We start from the raw sequence: 24,973 nt of genomic DNA, 5'->3' as shown, positions 1-24,973 counted from the left end.
GAGTATAAACTGACTGTGTAGGCAAAAACATGACCTTGACTTGCTCTGTTGTTGGCTGCAGAATCCAGTGTGTCCCACTGAGCTGTTCTTTAACTGGCTGGCAAGCAGGGTGGCACACAGTGAGGCCATTGTGGTCTTGTGCTCTGTTGGCATTCTGCAACACTAACTCACCACTCTTCTATCTAACCCTTGATCGAGAGCGGATGAAAAAGGCTGTCTCTGTCCTCTTGTCTTACCAGCACTCACTGAGACTGAATGACTGTTGTCCTCTCTACAGCAGAGACAAGCTGCAGTATACACTGCAGACTCATTAACAGAGAGCATGAAGGAGACCGTGTCACTGCATTAACAGAGCGCAGAGTGAGAGCATCACAGACAAATGCATCATAATAATCATCTTAAAACGAGGGTGGGAATATCATTAGTCAACACTAGAGCTGGCATTCTATTGGTTGGAGAATTTTGACAGAATTGCATAAAATACCCAAGAGCAGAGGAGAAATCTGAGAGCATACGTTTCACACGCACACTGAACACACTAAAGCAGTGTAAAGGCGAGGAGAGAAGAGCTGGAGCAAAGGAAAGAACAACATATGTTTCCAAGCGCATAGTTTGAATACAAGCAGAGCAAATCTAAGCACAAGCAGGGGCTATTTGAGAGTGACCACAGGGTTTTAAATGAAAGCATAACAAAATCTGAAGGTGACATCAATAGACCCTGCTCTCAAACTGAAAGACCATGAAAGACAAGGACTTTTTAACTAGCGCCAGTCAGGCTGGAAAAGCCTATGTTTAGGCGGAGGGAGAGGAAACAAGCCAGGCTACATGTTAGGCTAAAGGCTTGTCTAAGGGCGAGGCTAAAGGCTAAGCCATACAGACCAGCACTCCCGAGTTTGTTCCTTGCCAACTCAATGTGTCCTACAAACAAGATGGATGAGATCAGAATGAGAATTACGATACATTACCTCATCACTATGCATCCTAGAGGTGTGGAAATTTCTGAATGAAGACGTGGACGACTCTGCATTGATGCAGAGACGGAACATAATCGATTAATGTTTACTGCTACGTTCATTGTTTTAGCGATGTCCTCCCGCTGAATAATTATAACCCCACTGCTTCAGGACAGACGCTCATTAAAGGTCTGGTCGTCCTGTGTCAGAGTCTCTGTCAGAGTCTGCTTCCTCCTCACTCCCCCTCTGACCTGCGCTCACTTAACAATAAACACCATCACTGGTCACAAGTTATTAGGACACATACAGGACTGACGTTTACTTTGTGATTGTTTGATTCACTGTAGAGTTCATGAAACACACTGTGCACACACATGCCACTGCTTCACACAAAACGAGACGTAACGTGACCCGCACAGTCAGGACATCTGGGTTAAAGTGACCAGAACGATCTGGAGACATGATCCGACACCATCGATTAATAACTGACTGATTGTATTAATTGATGAAGCAGCCATGTGCAGTAATATAGAAAATTGAGGATGTGATACATTGAAGTGCATCGTTTTCAATTGAATCTTTGACTGCTGAATCGTAATCGAATCGTGAGGCTAGTGAAGATGCACACCTCTAATGCATCCTGCAAACAGCTGTGTTTAATGGTTTGGTTTGATAAACCAGCCAACTTTAAGCCCCTATAAATTGAGTGACTTGGTATTGTCTCAGGTCGGATGTTCCATTTTCCCACAATAAGAGGACAGGGGAAGTATGGGTTTCTCATACTTGTATAAATGTATTTAATGCTCAATGGTCATGTTAAATCAGTTCTAATATTGTTGGAAGATTGTCATTACTGCTAGTGTTTTCTTGGTGTGTGTCCTGAAATCACTACATGTGTCTTCACTAATTACAAAACAAATGCACATGCTGTCTGGACAAAGGTTTTTACGACAGGTGACAGTGGAAACACTTTCGCATTTGTTCACAGAGGTGCCAAAATCAATGAAATGAAAAGTTCCTTGTAGTAGCTTTAAGATTTGGGGGAAAAAACGATATACCTGGTCACTGGATTTGTTTGTTTGTGCATGTGCACCCCGCTCCCAACATGCAATAATTAATTCTGTGGGAAACACTGCAAAGAAAGTGAAAAAAAATCTTGCTTCTGCCGCTTTATTTGGGTTTGCACTAAAGTTAAATGGATTCCTTCTTGGTCTATGTCCCACCCCTTCCGATAATTCCATGGAAATCCATTCAGTAATTAGGCCCAAGCACCGAACGGTGGGAGGCCCTATTGAAATTGTAAGGATTTTTATTATTATTTCCCTTTGGGGGACTTTTTCAGGGCTTAGACATGCTCAAAAGATCATGAAACTTTGCCGGAAATTCAAGACCTACGGATATTTTACTATTCTGGAGTTGAAATGGGCGTGGCAAAATGGCTCAACAGCGCCCCCTGGAACGCAGCCCCTAGGTTTCCCTTTGACCGATCTTCACAAAAATCGTAGCCCAGGTGTATCATGACCAGACAAACAAAAAAGGGGCATTATGAAAAACGCAACAGGAAGCCCGCCATTTTGCATTTAGTGGCCATTTTGGCCATATTCCACATTTTTACTTTGACGAACTTGTCCCAGGGCTTTCATCTGATCAACTTCAAATTGAGAAATTCATCACAACAAGATGGAGATAAAAAATAACCCAAAGATGGATTTTTCGTCACACGGTGTGACCGTGGCATGGCGTCAAAGTTTGATTACACGCCATCAAAACACGAGGTTCTGTATCTTGGACATACATGGTCCAATCGATTACAAACTAGACATGTAAGACAAGAGTCCGGCCTGATGACATCTACACAGAAATCATGACTTAAAATCACAGCGCCCCCTGGTGGCAACAGGAAATGTCTTGTTTTTGGAACGTCTTACACTTGGAGGTATTCCTCCTCACCCACTGCCCGCAGCCATGTCAAACTGTATCAAATGGGTCTCAAGACATTGATAATGAAGGCATAAGATTACTGTGACTTTTCGTCAAACGCCATAATAGTGACGTGGCGTCAAAGTTCATCAACTCGCCGTGACACACGAAATTACTATAACTTCGGTGTTGGAGGTTCAACCTCCCTCAAACTACATTTGTGTAACAACAGCCCCCCCCCTGCAGACATTCAGATGGTTTTAAGGAATGGGTGTGGCAAAATAACTGACTAGTGCCCCCTAAAGTGCAGCCCCGGCACTACGATTGGCCGACATGTACAAAAATCTATAGGGTCATGTGTCTTTTCATAACAAACAAATAAGTCTCTTGGAAAGATATGCTAGACCAAACAGGAAGACCGCCATTTTGACTTTAGTGGCCATTTTGGCCATTTTTCACATTTTTATTTTGACGAACTTGTCCCAGGGCTTTCATCAGATCAACTTCAAATTGAGATGAGTGTCATCACAACAAGACGGAGATAAAAACTAACTCAAAGATCGATTTTTCGTCACACGGTGTGTGACCGTGGCGTCAAAGTTTGATTACACGCCATCAAAACACGAGGTTCTGTATCTCGGACATACATGGTCCAATCGAGTCCAAACTAGACATGTAAGACAAGAGTCCCGGCCTGATGACATCTACACAGAAATCATGACTTAAAATCACAGCGCCACCTGCTGGCTAAAGGAAGTGACATGTTTTATACTTTGATGAACTGCTCCTGGCTGCTTTACAATATACAGCTCAAATGAGCTCAGTCAAGTCATTGGATCATGGTCAGAATTGTGACATTTCCTCAAACCGTGTCAACATTGAGGTGCGGCGAAGGATCATCCTTCGCCAAAGGAGACGATGTTGTCATAACTCCAGTGTGCATTGTCCTATCACCGCCAAACTGCTGTCTCATGATCAGAGACCAAGCCTGAACAGCTCTGTGTCAATATTTCCTCAGTGTCATAGCGCCACCTACTGATTCGCCATGAAACAGGAAGTACTTTGTAAATCTACTCTGCACTATCCAACCGGCTCCAAACTACTGACCTATGATCACAATCCTGACCTGAACAGCTCCATATATTAATATTAGTTCAGGGTCATAGCGCCACCTACTGATCAGTGTGATAATTAAGTTGCTGTTACATTGTCCAATTGACACAAAATTCCTCACGCTACATCAGAGCCCCTAGACTACAGACAGACAGCTTTCATTTTAGCTTCTCCGTAAAAATCTACTATTAGCTCAACCAGTGCACTGTGTACTGTACGGGCCCTCTTAGTTCGGTAGAGACTGTGGTCTGTGAAAATCCCAGGAGATCAGCTCCTGACCTGTATCTGGAGAATTGTATTCATTGCACTGCTGCCACATGATTGGCTGATTAGATAGTATGACTATGCGGATGTACAGGTGTTCATTGAGCTCATCTCACCTGACAAATCAAGATGCTTCATAACATTGATTTAAAAAAAATCTTTTAAAAATGTATATCTGGCACAAAGCTGTCATGCTGAGTGATTTGTTGTGTTGATGTTCTTGAAATGTCACCACATGTGCAGACTAGGGCTGGGCGATGTGGCCTAAAACAAATATTGCTATATTTTTGGGATACATGATCATCAAAGTCCCCAGGAAGTGGCTAAGCAAGTGGACGTTAGCATTTACGACGGTCCCTGAATGCACCTCGTCGTAAGACATCGGCGCACATTTAGGCTTAAAATACAGTGTAAATGACCTCGTTTGGAGTCGAATATAAATGGCAGGGTTTGCCTTCTGATCATTGAGCAGCTGTGGATGTTTGTCTCCACTGTTCCTCAACAAACTCACTGACCGGCTGCTTCACGTGAACGTGCCCTCTCTCTCTCTCTCTCTCTCTCTCTCTCTCTCTCTCTCTCTCTCTGTCTGTATTTGACAATATAAAATATCCCACTAATGTATTAATTATAAGACCTGATTCAAAAAGATTATGCAATCAATGTAATTGTTTAATTTCTTCCTCTTGCAGGCTTTCAAAGAGATGCTGTATGCTGCTCAAGACCAGGCACCATCTATCGAAGGTATTACATACTGTATGTGTGTGCGTGTTGTCCTGGGTCTATTGACTTGAGCATTTTATTTAGAACATTTTAATAAGTAAAATATTATGTAATTTAATACATGATACTGTGGGAAATGACTTACACTACCAGAGGGTGTAGGCAGATGGCATTTATTTGGCTTAGATTTGTCAAACCGCTGCTATCGTACCTTAAATGATTTTACATACAGACCTTGATTTAAATGATTACTGAAATGAATATAAGATTAAAATGAACAGTATTTGTTTGTGTCTGTCACACATTCACAAATGTGAAGGCAATAGCAAGTAGGGCAGGGGCGACGACGTTGCATCATGGATTAGGTAAATACGTCGACTGGCAGAACGAGTGAAATGGGAAAAGTCAGACCTTTATTTTAAGATGCCTTTTTCAAAAGCTCTTTTTTATTATTTTATTTGTTATTTTGTCAGTTTTTGACTTTATACAGACATTGATACAACAACTAGGCTACTTCAAGATACATTTTTTTGATCGACTGCTAAACTAGAATTTACAGTGTTTTGATATTCCTCCAGAAAGTTGCTTGAATTTTACTATGGTTTTCATTTATTTTGCTGTTGGACAGCATAATGTAGATTGCTATATTCCTTTTGCTTGAATGGAACAACCTCTTGCACTAATTTTATTTTGGAGAGATTTTGTATGGGACTGTAAAAGGCAAATTCGCAGTAAGTAAGTTTTTATTTTTTGATAAATTCATTATTATATTAATCGAGTTTTAAAAAAGAATCGTTATACATCGAAAAGATTATCGCTAGATTAATCTAAAAAAGAATCGTTAGATTAATCGATAAGAAAATAATCTACGGTACAGCCCTAATAGCAAGGCAAGTAAACTCACCGGCCACTTTATTAGGTACACCTTGCTAGTACCGGGTTGGACCCCCTTTTGCCTTCAGAACTGCTTTAATTCTTCGTAGCATAGATTCAACAAGGCGTGGCATTTAAACAATGCTCAATTGGTACTAAGGGGCCCAAAGTGTGCCAAGAAAATATCCCCCACACCATTACACCACAACCACCAGCCTGAACCGTTGATACATGGCAGGATGGATACAAGGCAGGATGGATCCATGCTTTCATGTTGTTTACACCAAATTCTGACCCTACCATCTGAATGTCGCAGCTGAAATCAAGACTCATCAGACCAGGCAACGTTTTTCCAATCTTCTATTGTCCAATTTTGGTGAGCCTGTGCGAATTGTAGCCTCAGTTTCCTGTTCTTAGCTGACAGGAGTGGCACCCGGTGTGGTCTTCTGCTGCTGTAGCCCATCTGCTTCAAGGTTCGACGTGTTGTGCATTCAGAGATGGTATTCTGCATACCTTGGTTGTAACGAGTGGTTATTTGAGTGACTGTTGACTTTCTATCATCTCGAACCACTCTGCCCATTCTCCTCTGACCTCTGACATCAACAAGGCATTTTCGTCCACACAACTGCCGCTCACTGGATATTTTCTCTTTTTCGGACCATTCTCTGTAAACCCTAGAGATGGTTGTGTGTGAAAATCCCAGTAGATCAGCAGTTTTTGAAATACTCAGACCAGCCCGTCTGGCACCAACAACCATGCCACATTCAAAGTCACTTAAATCCCCTTTCTTCCCCATTCTGATGCTCGGTTTGAACTTCAGCAAGTCGTCTTCACCACGTCTAGATGCCTAAATGCATTGAGTTGTTGCCATGTGATTGGCTGATTAGCAATTTGTGTTAACAAGCAATTGAACAGGTGTGCCTAATAAAGTGGCCGGTGAGTGTATATGTTATTTATAAAGCATGTTTCATACACAGAGGTCGCTGGTCAAAGTTCACCAAAGTTGAACTCAAGCCAAGCCATGCTGCGGATTTGCTGCACCACGGGAAGTGAATGTTTTAATTGCCTCCTCACTCACACATTTGTGTATGTCTGACCGTGCCCTTAGAGGGAGATATATGTTTCACTTGGTCTGAATGTGAATGTTAATTAATGTGTCTTTGTGAAAATACAGCCAGAGTATGACAAGAATTTTAGGCTTCATACAGTCTTAGAAAATTCTTAAAATCCGTTATCAGAGACCTTATTTTTGATCATGTAATTACAGGCCTCTCTGTTCCACTGGGCTGTTAGCTCATGAAATGATACAGAACAGTGTGACAAGCACAATATGTTCTTCCTTGTATCTTTCATGTTATATTGACATTGAATTTTACCAGAGCCTCCATCTATCTAAAATGTTAAGCACGTAACTCATTAAAATAACAAAGGGAACAAACGGCATCGATGCCGTTGGTTCTGTTATAGTAGGGGGACATGTTACAGGTTACGGTTTACATGTTAAATATTACTTGGTGCTATACACACACAAATAAAAACTGGAATGCAAATTAGGCATTTGAGCCTCTTCAGGAGCAGGGGTTTCTTTGGATGGTAATGGAGAAAAGAATCGAAGAAGTGATTGACAATATTGTAATGCTTTCACCATTGCACTGCAACCCAGAACTTTTGTAGACATTACCTAGAGGAGCTGTATATGAGAAGAAAAATGTCCAAATCAGTCAGAGATTACATTAAACAAACCCTGCCTTTAGAAGGACGGTGTAATTTCCAGTTTAACTGTTGTGTGAACTGAGATGGTTGTTGTCTGGTGATGAACCATCCGAGTACAAACACAAGTACTCACCACTCTGGTTTATTAGCCAATATGTGTGTGGTATGATTTACACTGTATAATATTTACCTTTCAATGTAGAGCCTCTTTTAATAATTTTTTTTTATGTATTTATGCCACTGCTGTGGCCACCAAACAACCTGTCTTTCTTCACCTCCAACTCCAAAAAAACCACCTTGATGTCAGTGTCAGACAGTTTCACTTCTTCTTCTCATAGCTTGATGTCATGATTCACCATAGAAAACCATTGGTCAGCATGAGAATTTAATATTCATGATGTGCTTTGCATTGACCATTTATGGTTAAATGTGGGCGTGCAGACTTTGAGGCAGATTCACATAGGTACGTCTTCAGGCGGACTGTGATTAATAAAGGGAACATTGCCTTGAGGTGTGCGTGCACCAGTTTTATAAATCTGAATCTTTTTTTGCATATGCAATTTGCGCACGTACAGTTTTAGTATGAATCCTACGTACGTATAAATGAGGCCCCAGATGTGTGGACATTGTCTAGAATTCATATGAGAAAATGACCTTGGGTGGTTGGTCCAACACTTGAGCTCATTGTAAAATATATCAACTAGGGCTGCACCTCTCGATTTATTTTTTTTGTGATTATTCTAACGATTATTTTTTCGATTAATATAATAATGAATTTATCAAATATAAAAAGTAAAAAACTTAATTTATATCTATTTAACCCTTGTGTTGTCCCTGCTTCCCCCGGCTGTTGGCCCCCTCACATAGCCCACCCCATATTAGGACGCACACGTAGCGCAATAGACAAGTGAGCAGTCCGTGCAGTCCCTCCGTTACATCGAGCACTACCCGCAACCCCTGGTTCCGTTCTGGGCGTCCGCCGCTCGGCTTTCCGGTGTACACTTGCATCTTCCAAGCGTAGCTTGATTTCGCATCGCAGGCCACCCACGACTTGATTCCGTATTTCGCCGGCTTGCTGGGCATGTACTGACGGAATGGACACCGGCCTAGGGAGAAAAACAGGAGGAGAAGAGATGAGATGAGGACGAGGACTAGCAGCCGCTATCTACATAACATAACATAACATAACTAACATAACATAACATAACATAACATAACATAATAATAATATGAGAAAAAAAAAAGACTAACCTCTGAACAGAACCAGTTGCTCGTCCACGGTCACTTCGGGCCCCGGGTTGTAGAGGTGCGGTAGCCGCGACACCCACGCGTCCCAGACCTCTCGCACGGCCGCCAGTTTGTCCGTGGCTCGTCTCGTGCGTCTCGTCTCGCGGTCGTCAAAGCGCAGCAGTCTGGAGTACGTGTGGAAGAGTTTTAGGGGCATCGTGGCACGAAATTTCGCCCGGCCGCTCTCGGCGTCCCACAGGCTGGCGGCGCCCTCGCACCGGGACCTGTACACGCCCGCTAAGATCAGCAGCCCTACGTAGGCGCGCAGGTCGGTCTCGTCCATCCCTTTCCATTCGTCACCGTATTTTCGACGACCCTCCCGATTCGTCATCTCCAGGATGATGTTCTCTACTGTCGGTGTGATGAACAGGTGGAACGTCGAGGCTAGGTCACCGGTGCGGGACGTCGCATGGATCGTGGGGCCCCGGGGGACCCCGCTTTGAGCCGCAGCAGAGGAGGAGGAGGAGGAGGAGGAGGAGGAGCATGTTATTTCCCCGTTTCTTGAGGGGAAGGTCTCTCTTTCCACGAGTCCGGTGGTGGTGGTGGTGGTGGTGGTGTCTTGTCCTCCTCCTTCTTCTTCTTCCAAGGATGAATAATCTGCAGAAGCATCACCCACTGGGTCGTAGTCTTCGTCTTCGTCGCTATCGCCGTCGTCTCCGTCTCCGTCTCCGTCCTCTCTGTCTGCTTTTCTGTCCGCTTCTCGGTCTGGCTCTTTCGCGTCCTCTTCGGGTTCAGAGGATGGTTGCTGGGAGAATAGCTGTTGGAGAACCTGTTCTCTGGTGAAACGCTCCTGACGCGACATCGTGCCATGGTCCGTGAGAGAGTGGCACACTGAGACTTATATGTGGGTCTAATGTACCCCCCCTTGATTTCAATTGGAATCAGGTGTGGGTCTAAATGACCCCACAGAGCACCACAGCGCCCTCTCTGGGGGTCTAAATGACCCCTCCCATGACAATCGAGAATGACAATCCATTGGTCTCAATTACCCCAGGAGAATTGGATAATGACAATCCTTGGGTCACCCTAACCCTAACCCTGACCGGCCAGGGCTTGCGTATGATCACACGCACGCACACACAGACACACACAGACACACACACACTCTGGGTCAATTCCACCCAGGAACAACACAAGGGTTAATAATCATCTGTTACAAACAAATCTGACAAAAACAAAGTATGGACTGCAAGGCATTTTTCCACAACAAAAAATAGCCCAGTCTGAACTTCTATTACAGTCCCATATCTCTCCAAAATAAGATTAGTGAAAGAGCTTGGTGCATTAAAGTAAAAGGAATATATCAATCTACATTAAGCTGTCCAACAACAAAATAAATGAAAACCAAAGTAAAATTCAAGTAAATTTCTGGAGGAATATTTACACTGTGTAAATTCAAGTTTAGCATAAAAAAAAAACAGTCTTGAAGTAGCCTAATAGTTGTATCAATGTCTGTATGAAGTCAAAAACTGACTGTCAAATAAAACAAATAAAGTACAATTTAATAGTATTTCAACAATGTTTATTATTAATTTTCACACTGAACTGAAGTGTACTCTAATAATTAATTAACTATTATTTTCTCATTTCAAGTACATGTACATTGTATTATTGCATTCCTTTTGCTTTTGAAAATAAAAATAATATAAAAAAATAAATAAAAGGTTTTCTTTCCAAAATTTTATAAAAGACTTTAAAAAATGGCATCTTTAAATTAAGTGCTTAATTTTATAAAAAAAGTTTCCCCATTTCTTCTTTTTCTTAATATATAACTGCATTACACATATGAACAATCTCAACAAACAAACAGCTTAACAGCTTTAACTTTGATCTTTGTTCCAACTTTCTATGGTACAGTGAAGTAAACTCTACCATATGCTGCCAGGATTTACTACCGTAAAGACGGAAAAAGCTGCTCAGGTTAAAATAAGACTACCGTATATGCTAGAAAAGGTGTGCACGTTAAAATAGAAACGCTCTCACTCACTTTGGAGTGAGAGCCACCTCTGTTCATTATTAGTACTTTCTGTAACATAAGCTGCTTTCAGAGAGATTTCTCAGGAGGAGGTTTTTGTGTGAACCTGAATGTTCGAGTGAGAACCTCCAGAGTTTCTGCAGACTTTCACTGTCAGGCCCCCATCAGGTATAAAGTCTGCAGGAACTATGGAGAAGTCGATGTGAGAACACAGCGGGAGGTCCTCCTCTGTAGGATTCACCTCGAGAAAACAAGCAATGGATTTATCCTTAAAATATCAAAGCTACATGCCCAAAGCTATTAGCATGCCTGTCTGTGTCCGCACAGACAAGACCACATATTTCAGTCCTGCAGCTCTGAAGGAACAGTCCGCACAGGCATTGTAATATCTTGCATTTCACTTGTACTATATGCACTTAAACACAACCCAAAGTGGTTTGTGTTTGCCTCTGAGCTTTGCCCAAAAATGGTAACCTGTACCAAATACTGTGCTTGATAGCAGCATCCAGTGTAGACACAGACAAAGAAGTAAAACAGCTTCTGCACCTTCTGTGTAGACATAGTGTTCAGTGCGTTATATACTACCATACTCCATTCTTCTTTTTTTATCAGTTATGGTATGACTCATTGACTGAGTAATTAACAGCCTGGCCTTTGTCTCTCTAACCCTAAATATATGTTCTATACAGAAGTCTACAGTCACATGCTGTCACTCAATATGACCGTGTGATTCAAAGTCTTTTCCATTCTCATTTTCTGACTAATGAATAAATCCACCTGACTGTCTCGCTGGCTGTCATTTTGTTTCATTTCTTCTCCTTGACTTTGGTTTATTTTCAGATTTGACTCACAGGTATAGTTAATAGCTGGAAATGTTAAATGTATACGTTGGCCTGAAATCACCTGCTCTCCCGAAGAAATTCCCTTCTCCTCTTCAATGCTAGTGTATTGGTGTAAATTATACAGTGAATTATCAGTTTAATGGCTCATTCTCACAATTATGAAACGTTAAAATACACAACCTGTAAAATGTCCACTAAATCCAAAATGGCTGACTTTCTGTTGCATTAATCAAGTTGGTGGCAGGGACTTTTTTATTCCGTCTGGCCATGATACACGTGTGTACCAAATTTTGTGAAGATCGGTTAACCCAGACAGAATTGCTGCGTTTAAGGGGGCGCTGTTGAGCTATTTTGCCATGCCCATTTCCAATTACTCCAGAATACGTACATTATTACCATGCCTGATGTGCCTGCAAAGTTTGGTGAGTTTTTGAGTATGTTCAAGCTGTAATAAATTCGATAAATTTGCCTGAAGTCATAAAGCATGGCACTGATTTAGGAGACGGTGGACTTTGAGACACAAGCAGATTTAAGAGATGTTGGCTATTATTGCATCACATGAACAGAAGCTTGTTAAATCAATCCCACTAACCAACTACAATGCCTAAAAGTATTCACTCCCCTTGGATGTTTCACCCTTTTGTTGTATAATTTGGCTTTTTTGACAAGAATTTGCACAAAAAAACTCTTTAATATCAAAGTGAAAACAGATTTTTACAAAATAATGTCAATTAATTAAAAATATATAAGGTAAAGTAAATGATTGCATAAATATTCACCCCCTTCAGGTCAGTATTTGGTAGATGCACCTTTGGCTGCAATCACAGCACTGAGTCTGTGTGGATATGTCTCAATCAGGCTGGCACATCTGGACACTGCAATTTGTCTCCATTCTTCCTTGCAAAACAGCTCAAGCTCTGTCAGGTTGCCCGGGGATCGGGCGTGAACAGCTCTTTTCAAGTCCAGCCACAAATTCTCGATTGGATTGAGATCTGGGCTTTGACTTGGCCACTCCAGAACATTCACCTTGTTGTCTTTGAACCATTTCTGTGTAGCTTTTGCTGTATGCTTGGGGTCGTTGTCTTGCTGGAAAATAAATCTTCTCCCAAGTCGTAGTTCTCTTGCAGACTGAGTCAGATTATCCTCCAGGATTTGGCGATATTTTTCTGCATTCATGTTCCCCTCTACCTTTACAAGCCTTCCAGGGCCTGCTGCTGAGAAGCATCCCCAGAGCATGATGCTGCCACCACCATGCTTCACGGTGGAGATGGTGTGTTTGTGGTGATGTGCAGTGTTTGGTGTTCGCCAAACATAGAGTCTAGTCTGATGGCCAACAAGCTCAATTTTTGTCTCATCAGACCAAATAACCTTCTTCCAATTGACCTTGGAGTCTCCCACATGCCTTTGGGTGAATTCCAGGCGAGATTTCATATGAGCTTTTTTCAACAGTGGCTTTCTCTTTGCCACTCTCCCATACAGCTTCGACTGGTGAAGAACCCAGGCAACAGTTGTTGTATGTACAGTCTCTCCCATCTGAGCCACTGAAGCTTTGAACTCCTTCAGAGTGGTCGTAGGTATCTTGGTGGCCTCCCTCACCAGTCTTCTTCTTGCCCGGTCACTCAGTTTGTGAGGACGGCCAGCTCTAGGCAGATTTAAACAAGTGCCATACTCCTTCCATTTCTTAATGATGGATTTAACTGAACTCTGTGGGATGTCCAGTGAGTTGGAAATCTTTTTGTAGCCATCTCCTGACTTATACTTTTCAATGATCTTTTCTCTGAGTTGCTTGGAGTGTTCTTTTGTCTTCATGTTGCAATTGTAGCAGGAATCCTGATGAACCAGAGACTGGACCTCCCAGACACACGTGTTCTTATACTCCAGTCACTTGACACACATCAACTGCACTCAGGTGATCTCCATTTCACTAACTGTGACACTAGCTGGACCTCTGTTGAATTAGGTCAGTCACTTTAAAGGGGGTGAATATTTATGCAAACACTTATTTTACACTATATATTTTAAATTAATTGACATTAGTTTGTTCTGTTTTCACTTTGACATGAAAGAAGCTTTTTTTGCAAATTCTTGTCAAAAAAGCCAAATTATATTGACCATGATTTCATGTATAAAAGCAACAAAAGGGTGAAACATCCAAGGGGGGTGAATACTTTTTATAGGCATTGTATCATTTCATTATATCCCTTCACCTTGTACTATGCTCTCCCTCATGATCTATTTGTTTTCTTTACTCACTCTGTTTCCATTATCCTCTCTCTCTCTCTCTCTCTCTCTCTCTCTCTCTCTCTCTCTCTCTCTCTCTCTCTCTCTCGCTCCCATGAGACCAACTTTGGCTTCAAACTGAAGTGACAAAATTCTTTTGAACACAGCAGCTTGATACACTATCAGGAATTGCTTGCACAGCATTTGAAAGACAGGGTGCCTGCAAAAATCCATTGAAGATTGCTGCATTTTTTTTTTAAAAACATGACTGACGTTTACTAATGAAGTGGAAAGAGCGCAGTTTTCAATTAAAGCTGAGGCAATGATAATTTAATTACACGGCTGTTTGTTTTGAGTGTAAGTTGTACAGTAAGTCTCATTTACTGGGTTTGGGAGTAGTAATACATATAATTGGCTGGTATAAAGTTTGGAAAGATCAACTTAGAGAAAAAAATGCAACTATGCCATATACTATGAAGGGTACTATATGAATTGTCAGGTTACTTAAGTCTTAATTCTGAGATTCTTACATAATCTTTGTTTTCCATTTCCCTGTTATGAAAGGCTCATAATTCTTAGAGGCTAATCCCTTGTTGTCACCAGATAATGTGTCAGTGTTCCCTCGGCACAGTCTGTCTGCTGGTTGCCTGTTTAACCACTCCTGTGCCTCCCGTTCAGCTCTGGTGGAACCTGCATCACAGTGTCTGTCAGTCTGCATTTAAGTTCCACCTTAGGCCTGTGTAAGTGAGGCATCACAAAATCTGGCTGAGCAGGTAACCAGCATGAAACATCCAGACTCTCCTGACTATTTAGGGCAAGCATCAGGCATGAACAGCCAAAATACAGATGGCACTTCACTGCCCCACCAGGGAGGAAAACATACAGGACCACTGCTCCAGCTTATTGAAGGACTACAACTCAGTTACTTGTGTAGCTTTGAGACTCTGATCACTTTCTGGTTCATCTTTTCCTGCTTTACAAACATTACACAATAACCCCAGTTCCCAGTCCCAAACAAAAGCCTCCATCACAGGACCAGATGTTCCGATAACACTTTTCCCTTCCTGATACGGAATATGATACATGGACATTTTTGTTACCAGTGCAAAAATACCAACATATCTTAACAATATGTTACTAACCCTGTATGGAAGTGATGTTTGCTATCATTGTTGTTTGACCTGGCACAGTTTAAACCCTTTGAAAATCAAATACATACAGCCATAGAACTTCTTTTATTATCTAATTTGAGAGTCAAAACTGAATAAGACAATATATATATATATATATATATATATATAAGCTAGAACAAATAAAACCAGCCTTTATCATTTTAAATGGAAAACTATGTCCTTGTCTAACTACTGCAGAGCCATGATGGCAGAAAACACCTCTGCACTGGGTGGCGAAGTGTAAGTGTGTGTAACTGAGAGCAAAGGAGGGTGTTGCTGAAAAACCAAAAAACACCAATTGACCAGTGGAAAGTACAGCCTATTACTGAGAGACAGACATGTCATAATGGTAATAATGATAATAATCACGATGGCATGAGCTGAGACACAAATAAAAGAGCAAAATAAGGCCAAAAAGGGATAATGAGATTACTGTAGTCTGACTGTGGTGGCTGTTTTTGTGTTTGTGTGCTGGTGGGAAAGGGGGAGGGAGGGGTGAGGGAGGCAGGGAATGACTGGGACACTCCAATTTAGTTAATTTGGTGTCTTGTCTAAAAGCAGCCAGTCTGAAACACAGTGAATCACTGAGTGTGCACAGCCTGACTCAAAACCGCCTGCCTGGTCTGCTGTTTGGTTGTTGTTGGCGTGACAGTGGGTGCATGTTAGTGGTTGGACACACAGGTTCTCTGTGTCCACTGTTCAATTAGTGTTTACCAGACTCTAGACTCTCTACCAGCACCAGTCTGAAAGACTTGATATCAAAAATTAGAAAGTTTACAGGATTCTGTAAAGGCATCTTAATTGCTTAAACAGCACTTATACCTTCTGCCATACCACTGGAGTACATATAAGTACTGGGAGTAAATATAACTTTATTATATTTCTGATCACACAATCTGATCACATAACATTTTGTTGGAAAAACTTTATACTTTGCAGCTTTCAAAAGATTGGTTTCTAATACATGTTTTTCTTAACAACCTTTATCAGAGATTTTAGATGATTTTTTTTTATTGGCACATAACAGTGGGCTCTGTTGAAGAAGCTTTAGAGTAAATATTGACATGGATCTGATCAGGGCGGGACTCTGATCGTGTAATACAGTTTTGAGGCTGATTGGACAATGCACAGAGGAGTTATAATAAATCCCTCTTTTTTGGCGAATCATCAAAATACGATGCCACGCCACGGTAACACCGTGTGACGTACACAAAAAAACTGAGGTAGTTTTAATCTACATGTTGTTGAGATGACACTCACTGAATCTAAAGTTGATCTGATGAAAGCTCTAGGAGGAGTTCGTTCAAATACAACAAGTATAAATGGTCAAAAATGGCCACTAAATACAATGCTCCTTGAGACTTTTTTGTTCGTCTAGTCATGATGCACGTGTGTACCAATTTCCGTGCAGATCAGTGGAAAAGCAAACTCGGGGTGCGTTCTAGGTGGCGCTGTTCAGCCATTTTGCCACACCCATTTCAAATTACTCCAGAATGCTGACATTTTCACAACTTTTGAATTTTCTGCAAAGTTTCATGAGTTTTCCAGTACGTTTAAGCCCTCAAAAAGGCAATTAATCAGTTTCCATAGGGTCTTCGCAATGTCTGTGCTCGGGCCCTAATTACTGACTTAGAGACGGAGATAACCTGAAAGAGAGCACAATGCCTGATGACAGTATTGAAATTATCAGCTCTTATGTTGGGATCAGATCCCATTTTTAAACTGGTTTAAGTGTCCCAGCTAAGGCCCCATTAGGCGGGGCAGTCTGAGAGGACAGTTGATGGAAATGGAAAAGATTCAGCTGTGTTTACAAATGGTAGCATGTTGTGGAGCAGTGAAATCTGGCACCTTTCTGTGCATGTCAAGAATGATGGAAAGCTGTGACTGGTTGGGATGTAGAGAGAAGTCTCCACTTATCTGATAGAATGCCTATCTCAAGAGACACAACTATTATGTTGTCTTGATCCCAGCATTAGAAGTCTTAATTACAATGTTTGACATCCTGCTAGTGTTAACACAGATTATAGTAAACAGGGCAAGCAAAGAGTGCAGCCTCTTCTAGAACATAACTTTTTAATCCAATGACTATAAAATTTAATTCATCTTTTAATGGGAGTTAATTAGCTGGTTTGTCTGTGAGGGACACAAACAATCTGAAAACTATTGTGTTGTGTTCTCCAATGATATTGTATACAGAGTGATTTAAGTTCATTAAGCTGATTGAACCTATTTTTGTACATTTTAACAAATTAACAATTTTCTTACATCAGGATGTGACTGTGACTACCTGTTAAAAATAATGATTCTAACCCTCCTCTTTCTTCTCAGATCTTCATCGTCATAATTTTTTACATGTTATATGGCTTTATTCATATTGGCTTTTTCAGATAGCATTAGATTATTTGTGTGTGTGTTCCACAACAAAAAATGTCAATGGAGAATCTGGAAGCAGGACACCTACTGCTGTGTCTCTGCTCCACCTGCTGGTCAGAGCAGGACAGTACAGGGCTTTGCTGTATGAAGTGTGATAAAATAAGAAGAAGACACACATAAACAGAACTATACACACAGTCACCTGTTTATTTCCCATCTAAATTCAGGTACATTAAGGTCTCGTTCATGAATCTAATGACTCTTATCTTCTCACAGTCACGGATGAAGATACAGTTAAGAGATACTACGCCAAGTTTGAGGAGAAGTTCTTTCAGACATGTGAAAAAGAACTGGCCAAGATCAACACCTTCTACTCTGGTAATGACTGCAACTGATTAGATTCGGGATATGGTAGAAATGGAGTTGGTTAGCATGAATGTGCAACTGACAAATCTGCAAAAATATTGTAATACAGGAAGGAAAGTTTCTAACATCTTTAAGAATCCAGAGCAAAGGGATGAACTACCCAACATTAGTGGGGCATTCCTAATAAAGTTCTGTTATTTTAACTGTGTTAAATGGATAGCATCCTTTCTGTCTTTTAAATCGTTTTCCATTACTCTCTCTTCAGAAAAGCTAGCTGAGGCTCAGCGGCGTTTCGCCACACTGCAGAATGAGCTGCAGTCCTCACTGGATGCCCAGAGAGAGAGCGCGGTTAACAGTAGTGGCCTGAGGAGGAGGAAGACGGTGTTCGCCCTGTCGCAGCAGGAACGATGTAAACACAGAAACATCAAGGATCTGCAGCTGGCTTTCTCCGAGTTCTACCTGAGCCTCATACTACTGCAGAACTATCAGGTACACACACGTACACACACACACACACACACACACTTCATCTCAACACTCACAAATAACCAAACACAAGGGACACATTTTTACTGCTTGATTCAATTTTCCAAGGCTCAATGAAAGCAAAAACTGCGTTTCTGTTCATATACATACAACATAATAATCATTCATCTTTAAATAATTCAATTAGTACAGACAGGTTGACACATAGTTAATATTATTTATTCTTCATAATTATGGTTTGAGCTGCACCAGTTATGGTATTTTAGGGCCAATCATTTGTTTGTGTCCTTTCCTCATTGCTAAAACAGGTGTTACCATAGCTAAAGAGAACAATAAATGTCAACTTCTTATTTTTAACTATTTACTCAGTTTGTCAAGTAAAATCAAACCAATGCTGCACTAATCAGTCATTTAATCAACTTTTGGTATTAAAATAAATATGTGTAATGTAAGTGGTGTGATGAAACCATCGAGGACTAGCACCATCATCCACTGTTCACCCCTGCCTATCACCATAATATACGTCAGTGATTAGCTGGTGAATGTAATGAAGCATTCAGCAGGGAAGTTGTGGAGACCAAACCAGACCAAATAACTACAACTTCTAATGTTGCTCTGCAGCTGCTGGATGTGTGAATACACTGCTATGAGCTAAAATGTTCACCATATTAACTTTATAATATAGATGTCCACAGCTTGTTCTCACTCAGTCAAAGCCAATTAAAACAGTTTTAAGTAATGAAAGGAGGTTGTGCTTGCATGTGTAGATGAAGCCGCTTTTATCCCCACTGTTCAGTCATTGCAGAACAAGCTTATAATTCACATCCAGTCTGCATTTCATCTTCTTACAAAACACAGCTGGACCACATGCAGAGCTCTTACTCCTCTTTAGCTCATTTCACATCTTTCATCAAGTGTTTAATCAGCTCGTATTGATTGTTCTAATTCTTTTTTCATCAAACACTGTTCTGTCTCTCCCTCTGTGTCTCTACAGAACCTGAACTTCACAGGTTTCAGGAAGATCCTAAAGAAGCATGATAAGATTTTGGAGACTTCGAGGGGGGCCGACTGGAGGGTGGCCCACGTTGAAGTGGCTCCGTTTTACACATGCAAGAAAATTACACAGCTCATCTCCGAAACTGAGGTACACACACAATTGTTTATATGTAGAGTTAAATAAAAAAATCCAAGTAAAGAAGTTTGGTGTACAGAGCATGAAGAGAATGACTTAAACTGAAGCACAACACAGGACAGGAATGCATCAACAGCATACCTAAGAGCAAACAGATTTGAGCAGGAGCAGAGAGAATCTGCCCTTGATCAGGGGTTATTTGAGAGAGAGGACAGGGCGGTGAGGGAAATCATTACAAAATCTGAAGGTAAAATGAAGAAAGAACTCTCTCAAAATAAAAAAGCACACTCTTGAATAAAGGAAATAAACACAAAATCACATGCCAGAGTTTGCACTTTTCTTCAGTGTTTTGGGGTTCATCTGTCACATTTTCATGAACGAGGGGGCCTTGAGGGAATTTCATCAAATTTGACAGAAACGTTTACTTGGTCTTGAGGATGAAATGTTTACAGTTTGGTGGTCAAAGGTCACTTCTCACCATTATTTAACAATAACACAGAAGTTAAGTGAGCGACTGTTTACTGACACTTGGCTGGTTGCTGCTGATTCTAGACATTTCATTATCTTCGACATTTGTAGGCCAAGTGAGTAGCTGTCATCAAGATTTGACAGGGAATGATAAATTCTCTGACTCTTTGTGTGAACACTCAGCAAACATAGGCTCGAAGCTGACTGACTGAGGATCTGAACATGAAGCTGACTGATGCTATAAAGCAAGAAGAGTCTTCCAGACTGAAATCTCAAAGTGAAATGTGGAAGACCAATAAAACATAGAGATAAAGCTGCAGGTCGGCTAGACCGAAAGAAAAACCCTCACATGACTGCAGAGGAGTTGACAGTTCAGAAATAACACAGAATTAATAGAGTCTTATGTCTCATGAGGAAACCTCATATGTGACTTCAACACAGAAGTCAACTGACTGACTGCAGAACATTCACATGGATGTCCTGCAGTCAGTCCAGAAAGTTAAAGTGAAAAAAATACAGATCCACAGGACATTGACCCAAAGCTGAAGCTAGAACTCCACCATGCACATATTCAATAAACATGCTGAGACTTCTGGAATAACCCTCACAGTCCCGTGAATTAACATTTTTGAAGAATGAAGAATTTATGTCTATCTGCTGCAGTGTTTGGAATCACCTCTTTTCACAACAAAAACATCAAGTATTGAATTTGTCCAGGGGCGCATACATGTCGTCTTGCTCATATTCACATATACACATATACCTGATTGCTACAGTAGGTTGTATGATATCTACAGTGTTACGATTCTGAAAGAAGTTGGCATGATCAGAGAGGAACAGGACAAATCTCTAAATCTCTGTTTCTCAGGCGCTGGTTACAACAGAGTTGGAAGGTGGTGACAGGCAGAAGGCCATGAAGAGGCTGAGGGTACCTCCCCTGGGAGCTGCACAGGTCAGATGCATGCACACACACATACTTTTTAATTTGTCACTGTACTGCCTCTGTGAATGAATAGAGAGCCAGTGACTTTATAACCCATGCTCCAAAAGTAATTTATTGCATCGTCTGTCTATCTGTTTCTGTCAATGTTTAACATTTTTAAAAACAATAAAAACTAAATAATACAGTATCGATATGAACAGCTACACCACAAAATGATTATATTCTCAATGTATTCATAATTTGCTGGACTGCATCCCTCTTACAGTTGTCAAGTTATAATCATTTCATCATTATGTCAATCAGTAACATTCACCAATGCTTAAAAGTTCAAACTTTTAGTATTGATACATTTTAACAAGGAAGCACTTATTTAATATGTATAAGAGTGTAACATCTCTCTCTCCAGTCTGATAAGAAGTCTTTTGAATATGATCACAGAGATAAGATGTGGAGAAACTCGAAACAGAAAACATCTCTCTTTTTATATTAATTACAAAATTATACTCCGTGTATTGCTACCTCCCTTAACCTCTGCCTCTCTGATCAGTTCATAGAACAGCTGCTTCAAATTGAATGTGCTTCACTTCAACTCTACATTACTGCCAAAGCAAATGACATGTTGTTAAATCTATATGCAAAGATACTGTTTGTTTTTGCCGTTTTAGACATAATTAAATAACAGAGAACTGCAGCAGTGCTTCTGCAGAGATACAAGAAGATAACATAATATAATGTCCGTATACATATTGAGGTGGATGGGTGGGGGAGTTGGTGGGTGGATGGTGTAGCTATTGTTATGGAAGTTTTCTGGAAGCTGGTCAAAGGAGAACTCAGGAAGGGGCTGATGTCTTATGCAGAAGGTTTTAATGTAGACTTGATGCATCAAGGAGACCAGAAGGAAACAAATAACAGAAAAACAGTAACAATATACAAACGCTAACAGAGTAACGAGCAATTGTCACCCCCAAGTCTGAAGATGTCTCCCACAGCATCCCCATATATCTTCCTCTACTTGCGTCACCCATTCCAACAGCACATCCATGATTGGCTAGAATTGCTGTCACTCTCTATGTTACATGTAGGTGTTCGCATCCTATTGGATAGTTAAGCCTAAAGTAAGCATTCCTAAATAACGTTGTGTCCTTACGTCTTGCCACTGGTGAAATACGCAAAAGAGTTAAAGTTGGTGAGAGTTGAAGTTGGTGTCTCTCTGTCTGGTGCATCTGAGTTAGATATGAAAGTCCCTAAGCCAGCACCCTAGACAGGCACTATTCTCTTAATGGTGTAAAGTTATGATGTAATCTACACTATAAGCATCATATATAATGGCATATACAGTAATGTGTGAGGATGTTCAAAAACTCCTCAACAGCTATCTGTGTACAGAAAAAGCTCAGGGGACCAGTTATGTGAGATATCCACACACTGGTTTACAGTTCAGAATATTTATAATGTCTATATAAATCATATTAAATATATATATATATATATACAATTTTTGAACACTTTAAGTGTTTAATGATATTGCTTGTGTTTCACTCTGTATCATATCATGATATCCTGCTAAGATGCTGCCTGTGTCTCTACCTGCAGCCTGCACCTGCTTGGACCACGTTTAGAGTCGGACTTTATTGTGGAGTATTCCTTGTCTTAATGGTTACAGTGGTCATTACAGGTAGAACAAACACACGCACACATACACACAGACCACAGGATCTATTATTATTGCGACTTTAAAGGTCTGATACTTAAACATGTGGTTAGTGTAGGTCACAGCAGGAAAAAAAATTAATCAAAACAATAAGGAATTTTTTCCTTTGACCAAGAGCTGTAACATTTTTCAGAAAGATTTAAACCTCTGTTTTATAGTTTGTTTTCTATACTACAAAATGTAGGGCTGGATGATATGGAAAAAAAATCTTATCAGGATAATTTTTTTCATATCAGTCGATATCGATATATATCGCGATATAATTTATATAACCATAAAATAACTTTTTTGCACATTTGTGTTTATGTACAATGTTCTTATGTACAATTTTTTTTTCTTATGCACAAAACAGATTTTTACTTGCTCATACAATCATCCTGTGCCACTGCACTTTACTTATAACATTTCATACAAAACACTACAGTAAAAAGGGGATATACAATGTACATTCTCAGCATTTTCTTAATTTAATTAAAAAAAATTATATTTATTCTATTGCCTTTTTATATTTCTTTATTCTCTTGTGCTCCACATTCTGACGTGCCTTCTGCTGTAACAACAGAATTTCCCAAGTGTGTGTATCAATAAAGTTTGATCTTATCTTAACTTAAATCAGCGCCACTGCACGTTGGCACATTACTCCGCTGGTCTGCAAGTGACTCTGCTCCTCAGATGTTTTCTAATCATCACACTTGAACTGATCTTTATAAAAACCTGCTGAATTCATATTTATGTTCCGCGATAAACGGGGCGTCGCTTCTACTGCAACAATGAAGTTAGAACACCACGCTGCGTCGTAATCTGTGAGTTCTATCGATGTTATATCAACCTGTCTTAAATCTCTATCGAGGAAAAGTTATATCGCGATAATTATCGATTTCGACCGTTTTATCGCCCAGCCCTAAATGTATATATTTGACATTGTGAAAATTGGTTTATATGACTTTGCTAGAATGAATGAATATGCCTTTGGATCCACCTTTGTTTAGACACTTTATTACTATAGCAAAAAGTATTTGGAAAATGTCTGCTGCTGAAATATGTCTTTCATTTGTCTGTTTTCTACGGTCTCTCTCACCTGTCACTCTCATTAGGAGCTGTGATGATTCGTAGAGCTAATGTGTGGCCCATGGTCAGGATCTACAGAGGAGGATTCCTCTTGATAGAATTTCTCTTCCTGTTAGGTATTTACACACACACACACAGAGTTGCTCCGATGCAAATTTTTTAGTTGAGCTGAGGACAAGGACATTTCTCAGTATTAGAAAACAAACCTAGTTGCACCTGAAAATGAAAGAATATCCACTGCCACGTTAATGTGACAGAAGTCAGTTAGGCAGATTGATGTATGCACATGTGTAGGCACAAACACAAAAACAACTTGAATGGTTCCTTGTCCGACCGTCTCTCTTCTCAATGATCACACAACACACAACCTCCTCCACTAGTCTTACTGTTTCCTGTCTTCATGTTCCAGGCATCAACACGTACGGCTGGAGGCAGGCAGGAGTCAACCATGTGCTCATATTTGAACTCAACCCCAGAAACAACCTGTCCCACCAACATCTGTTTGAGGTCTGAGTGCACACACACACAAAACACACACATGCACACCTGCGCAAAAACGCTCGTAACAAATGGTTTAGAATATGTAGTAAGTTTCTTGGCTAAAATTGATTATAAAAATAGTTGATTAGCCGGGCCTATTATATAGCACGCTCCCATAACAACACTGTTGATTGGCTCCATTTCCCCTTGCAATCCTCAAAGGATAAGTGTTATAGATAATGAGTGGATGGATGTTGTATGTTCATTTGTGTGTGTTTGTGTGTGTGTGTGTGTGTGTGTGTGTGTGTGTGTGTGTGTGTGTGTGTGTGTGTGTGTGTGTGTGTGTGTGTGTGTGTGTGTGTGTGTGTGTGTGTGTGTGTGTGTGTGTGTGTGTGTGTGTGTAGATTGCAGGTCTGCTGGGTGTGCTGTGGTGCGTTAGCCTGCTGTCCTGTCTCTTCAGTGACAGCATCCTGGTACCAATGCAGGCAAACCCTCTGGCTCTGTACGGCTTCTTCCTCCTCTTTCTCATCAACCCTCTCAAGACGTGCTACTACAAGTCACGATTCTGGCTGCTCAAACTCCTGGTAACTACTCATTAAATAATCACACAGACTTCATTTTGTATCAACACTGTTCACCTTTTTGTTCATCAACACAGTAAATTGTGGTCTTTATAGTTCACAAAGATGTTTGAAGTGGTTGGCAATTTTAGTGATCTAACATCATTCTAATATTTATGGTAAAAACTTCCCTACCTTTATCTAACTTGACTGTTAAACAACTAGTAGGTCAGACATTCAACAAAGTGCTGCTAATAGATGCACTGTATGAATGTGTGTGTGAATGGGTGAATGTAAAACTGTACTGTAAAGAGCTTTGAGTGGTCATCAAGAC

General features: G+C 40.6%; 1 protein-coding gene across 1 annotated transcript in view; it reads left to right on the top strand.

The window, feature by feature from the left end:
* Positions 1-24,973, top strand: part of LOC118117604 (xenotropic and polytropic retrovirus receptor 1 homolog) — a 73,701-nt gene that overhangs the window by 30,228 nt on the left and 18,500 nt on the right. The window contains exons 2-10 of the mRNA XM_035169958.2: positions 4,940-4,991; positions 17,702-17,803; positions 18,057-18,280; positions 19,272-19,421; positions 20,746-20,829; positions 22,414-22,495; positions 23,626-23,715; positions 24,009-24,106; positions 24,484-24,663. Of these exons, the coding sequence (XP_035025849.1) occupies positions 4,940-4,991; positions 17,702-17,803; positions 18,057-18,280; positions 19,272-19,421; positions 20,746-20,829; positions 22,414-22,495; positions 23,626-23,715; positions 24,009-24,106; positions 24,484-24,663 (1,062 nt within the window). The remainder of the gene's footprint in view (positions 1-4,939; positions 4,992-17,701; positions 17,804-18,056; positions 18,281-19,271; positions 19,422-20,745; positions 20,830-22,413; positions 22,496-23,625; positions 23,716-24,008; positions 24,107-24,483; positions 24,664-24,973) is intronic.

This window comes from Hippoglossus stenolepis, chromosome 11, assembly GCF_022539355.2.
Source record: "Hippoglossus stenolepis isolate QCI-W04-F060 chromosome 11, HSTE1.2, whole genome shotgun sequence".
Lineage (NCBI taxonomy): Eukaryota > Metazoa > Chordata > Actinopteri > Pleuronectiformes > Pleuronectidae > Hippoglossus > Hippoglossus stenolepis.
Note: the sequence above shows the minus strand (reverse complement) of the source record. Positions and strands in the feature narration are given on the sequence as shown.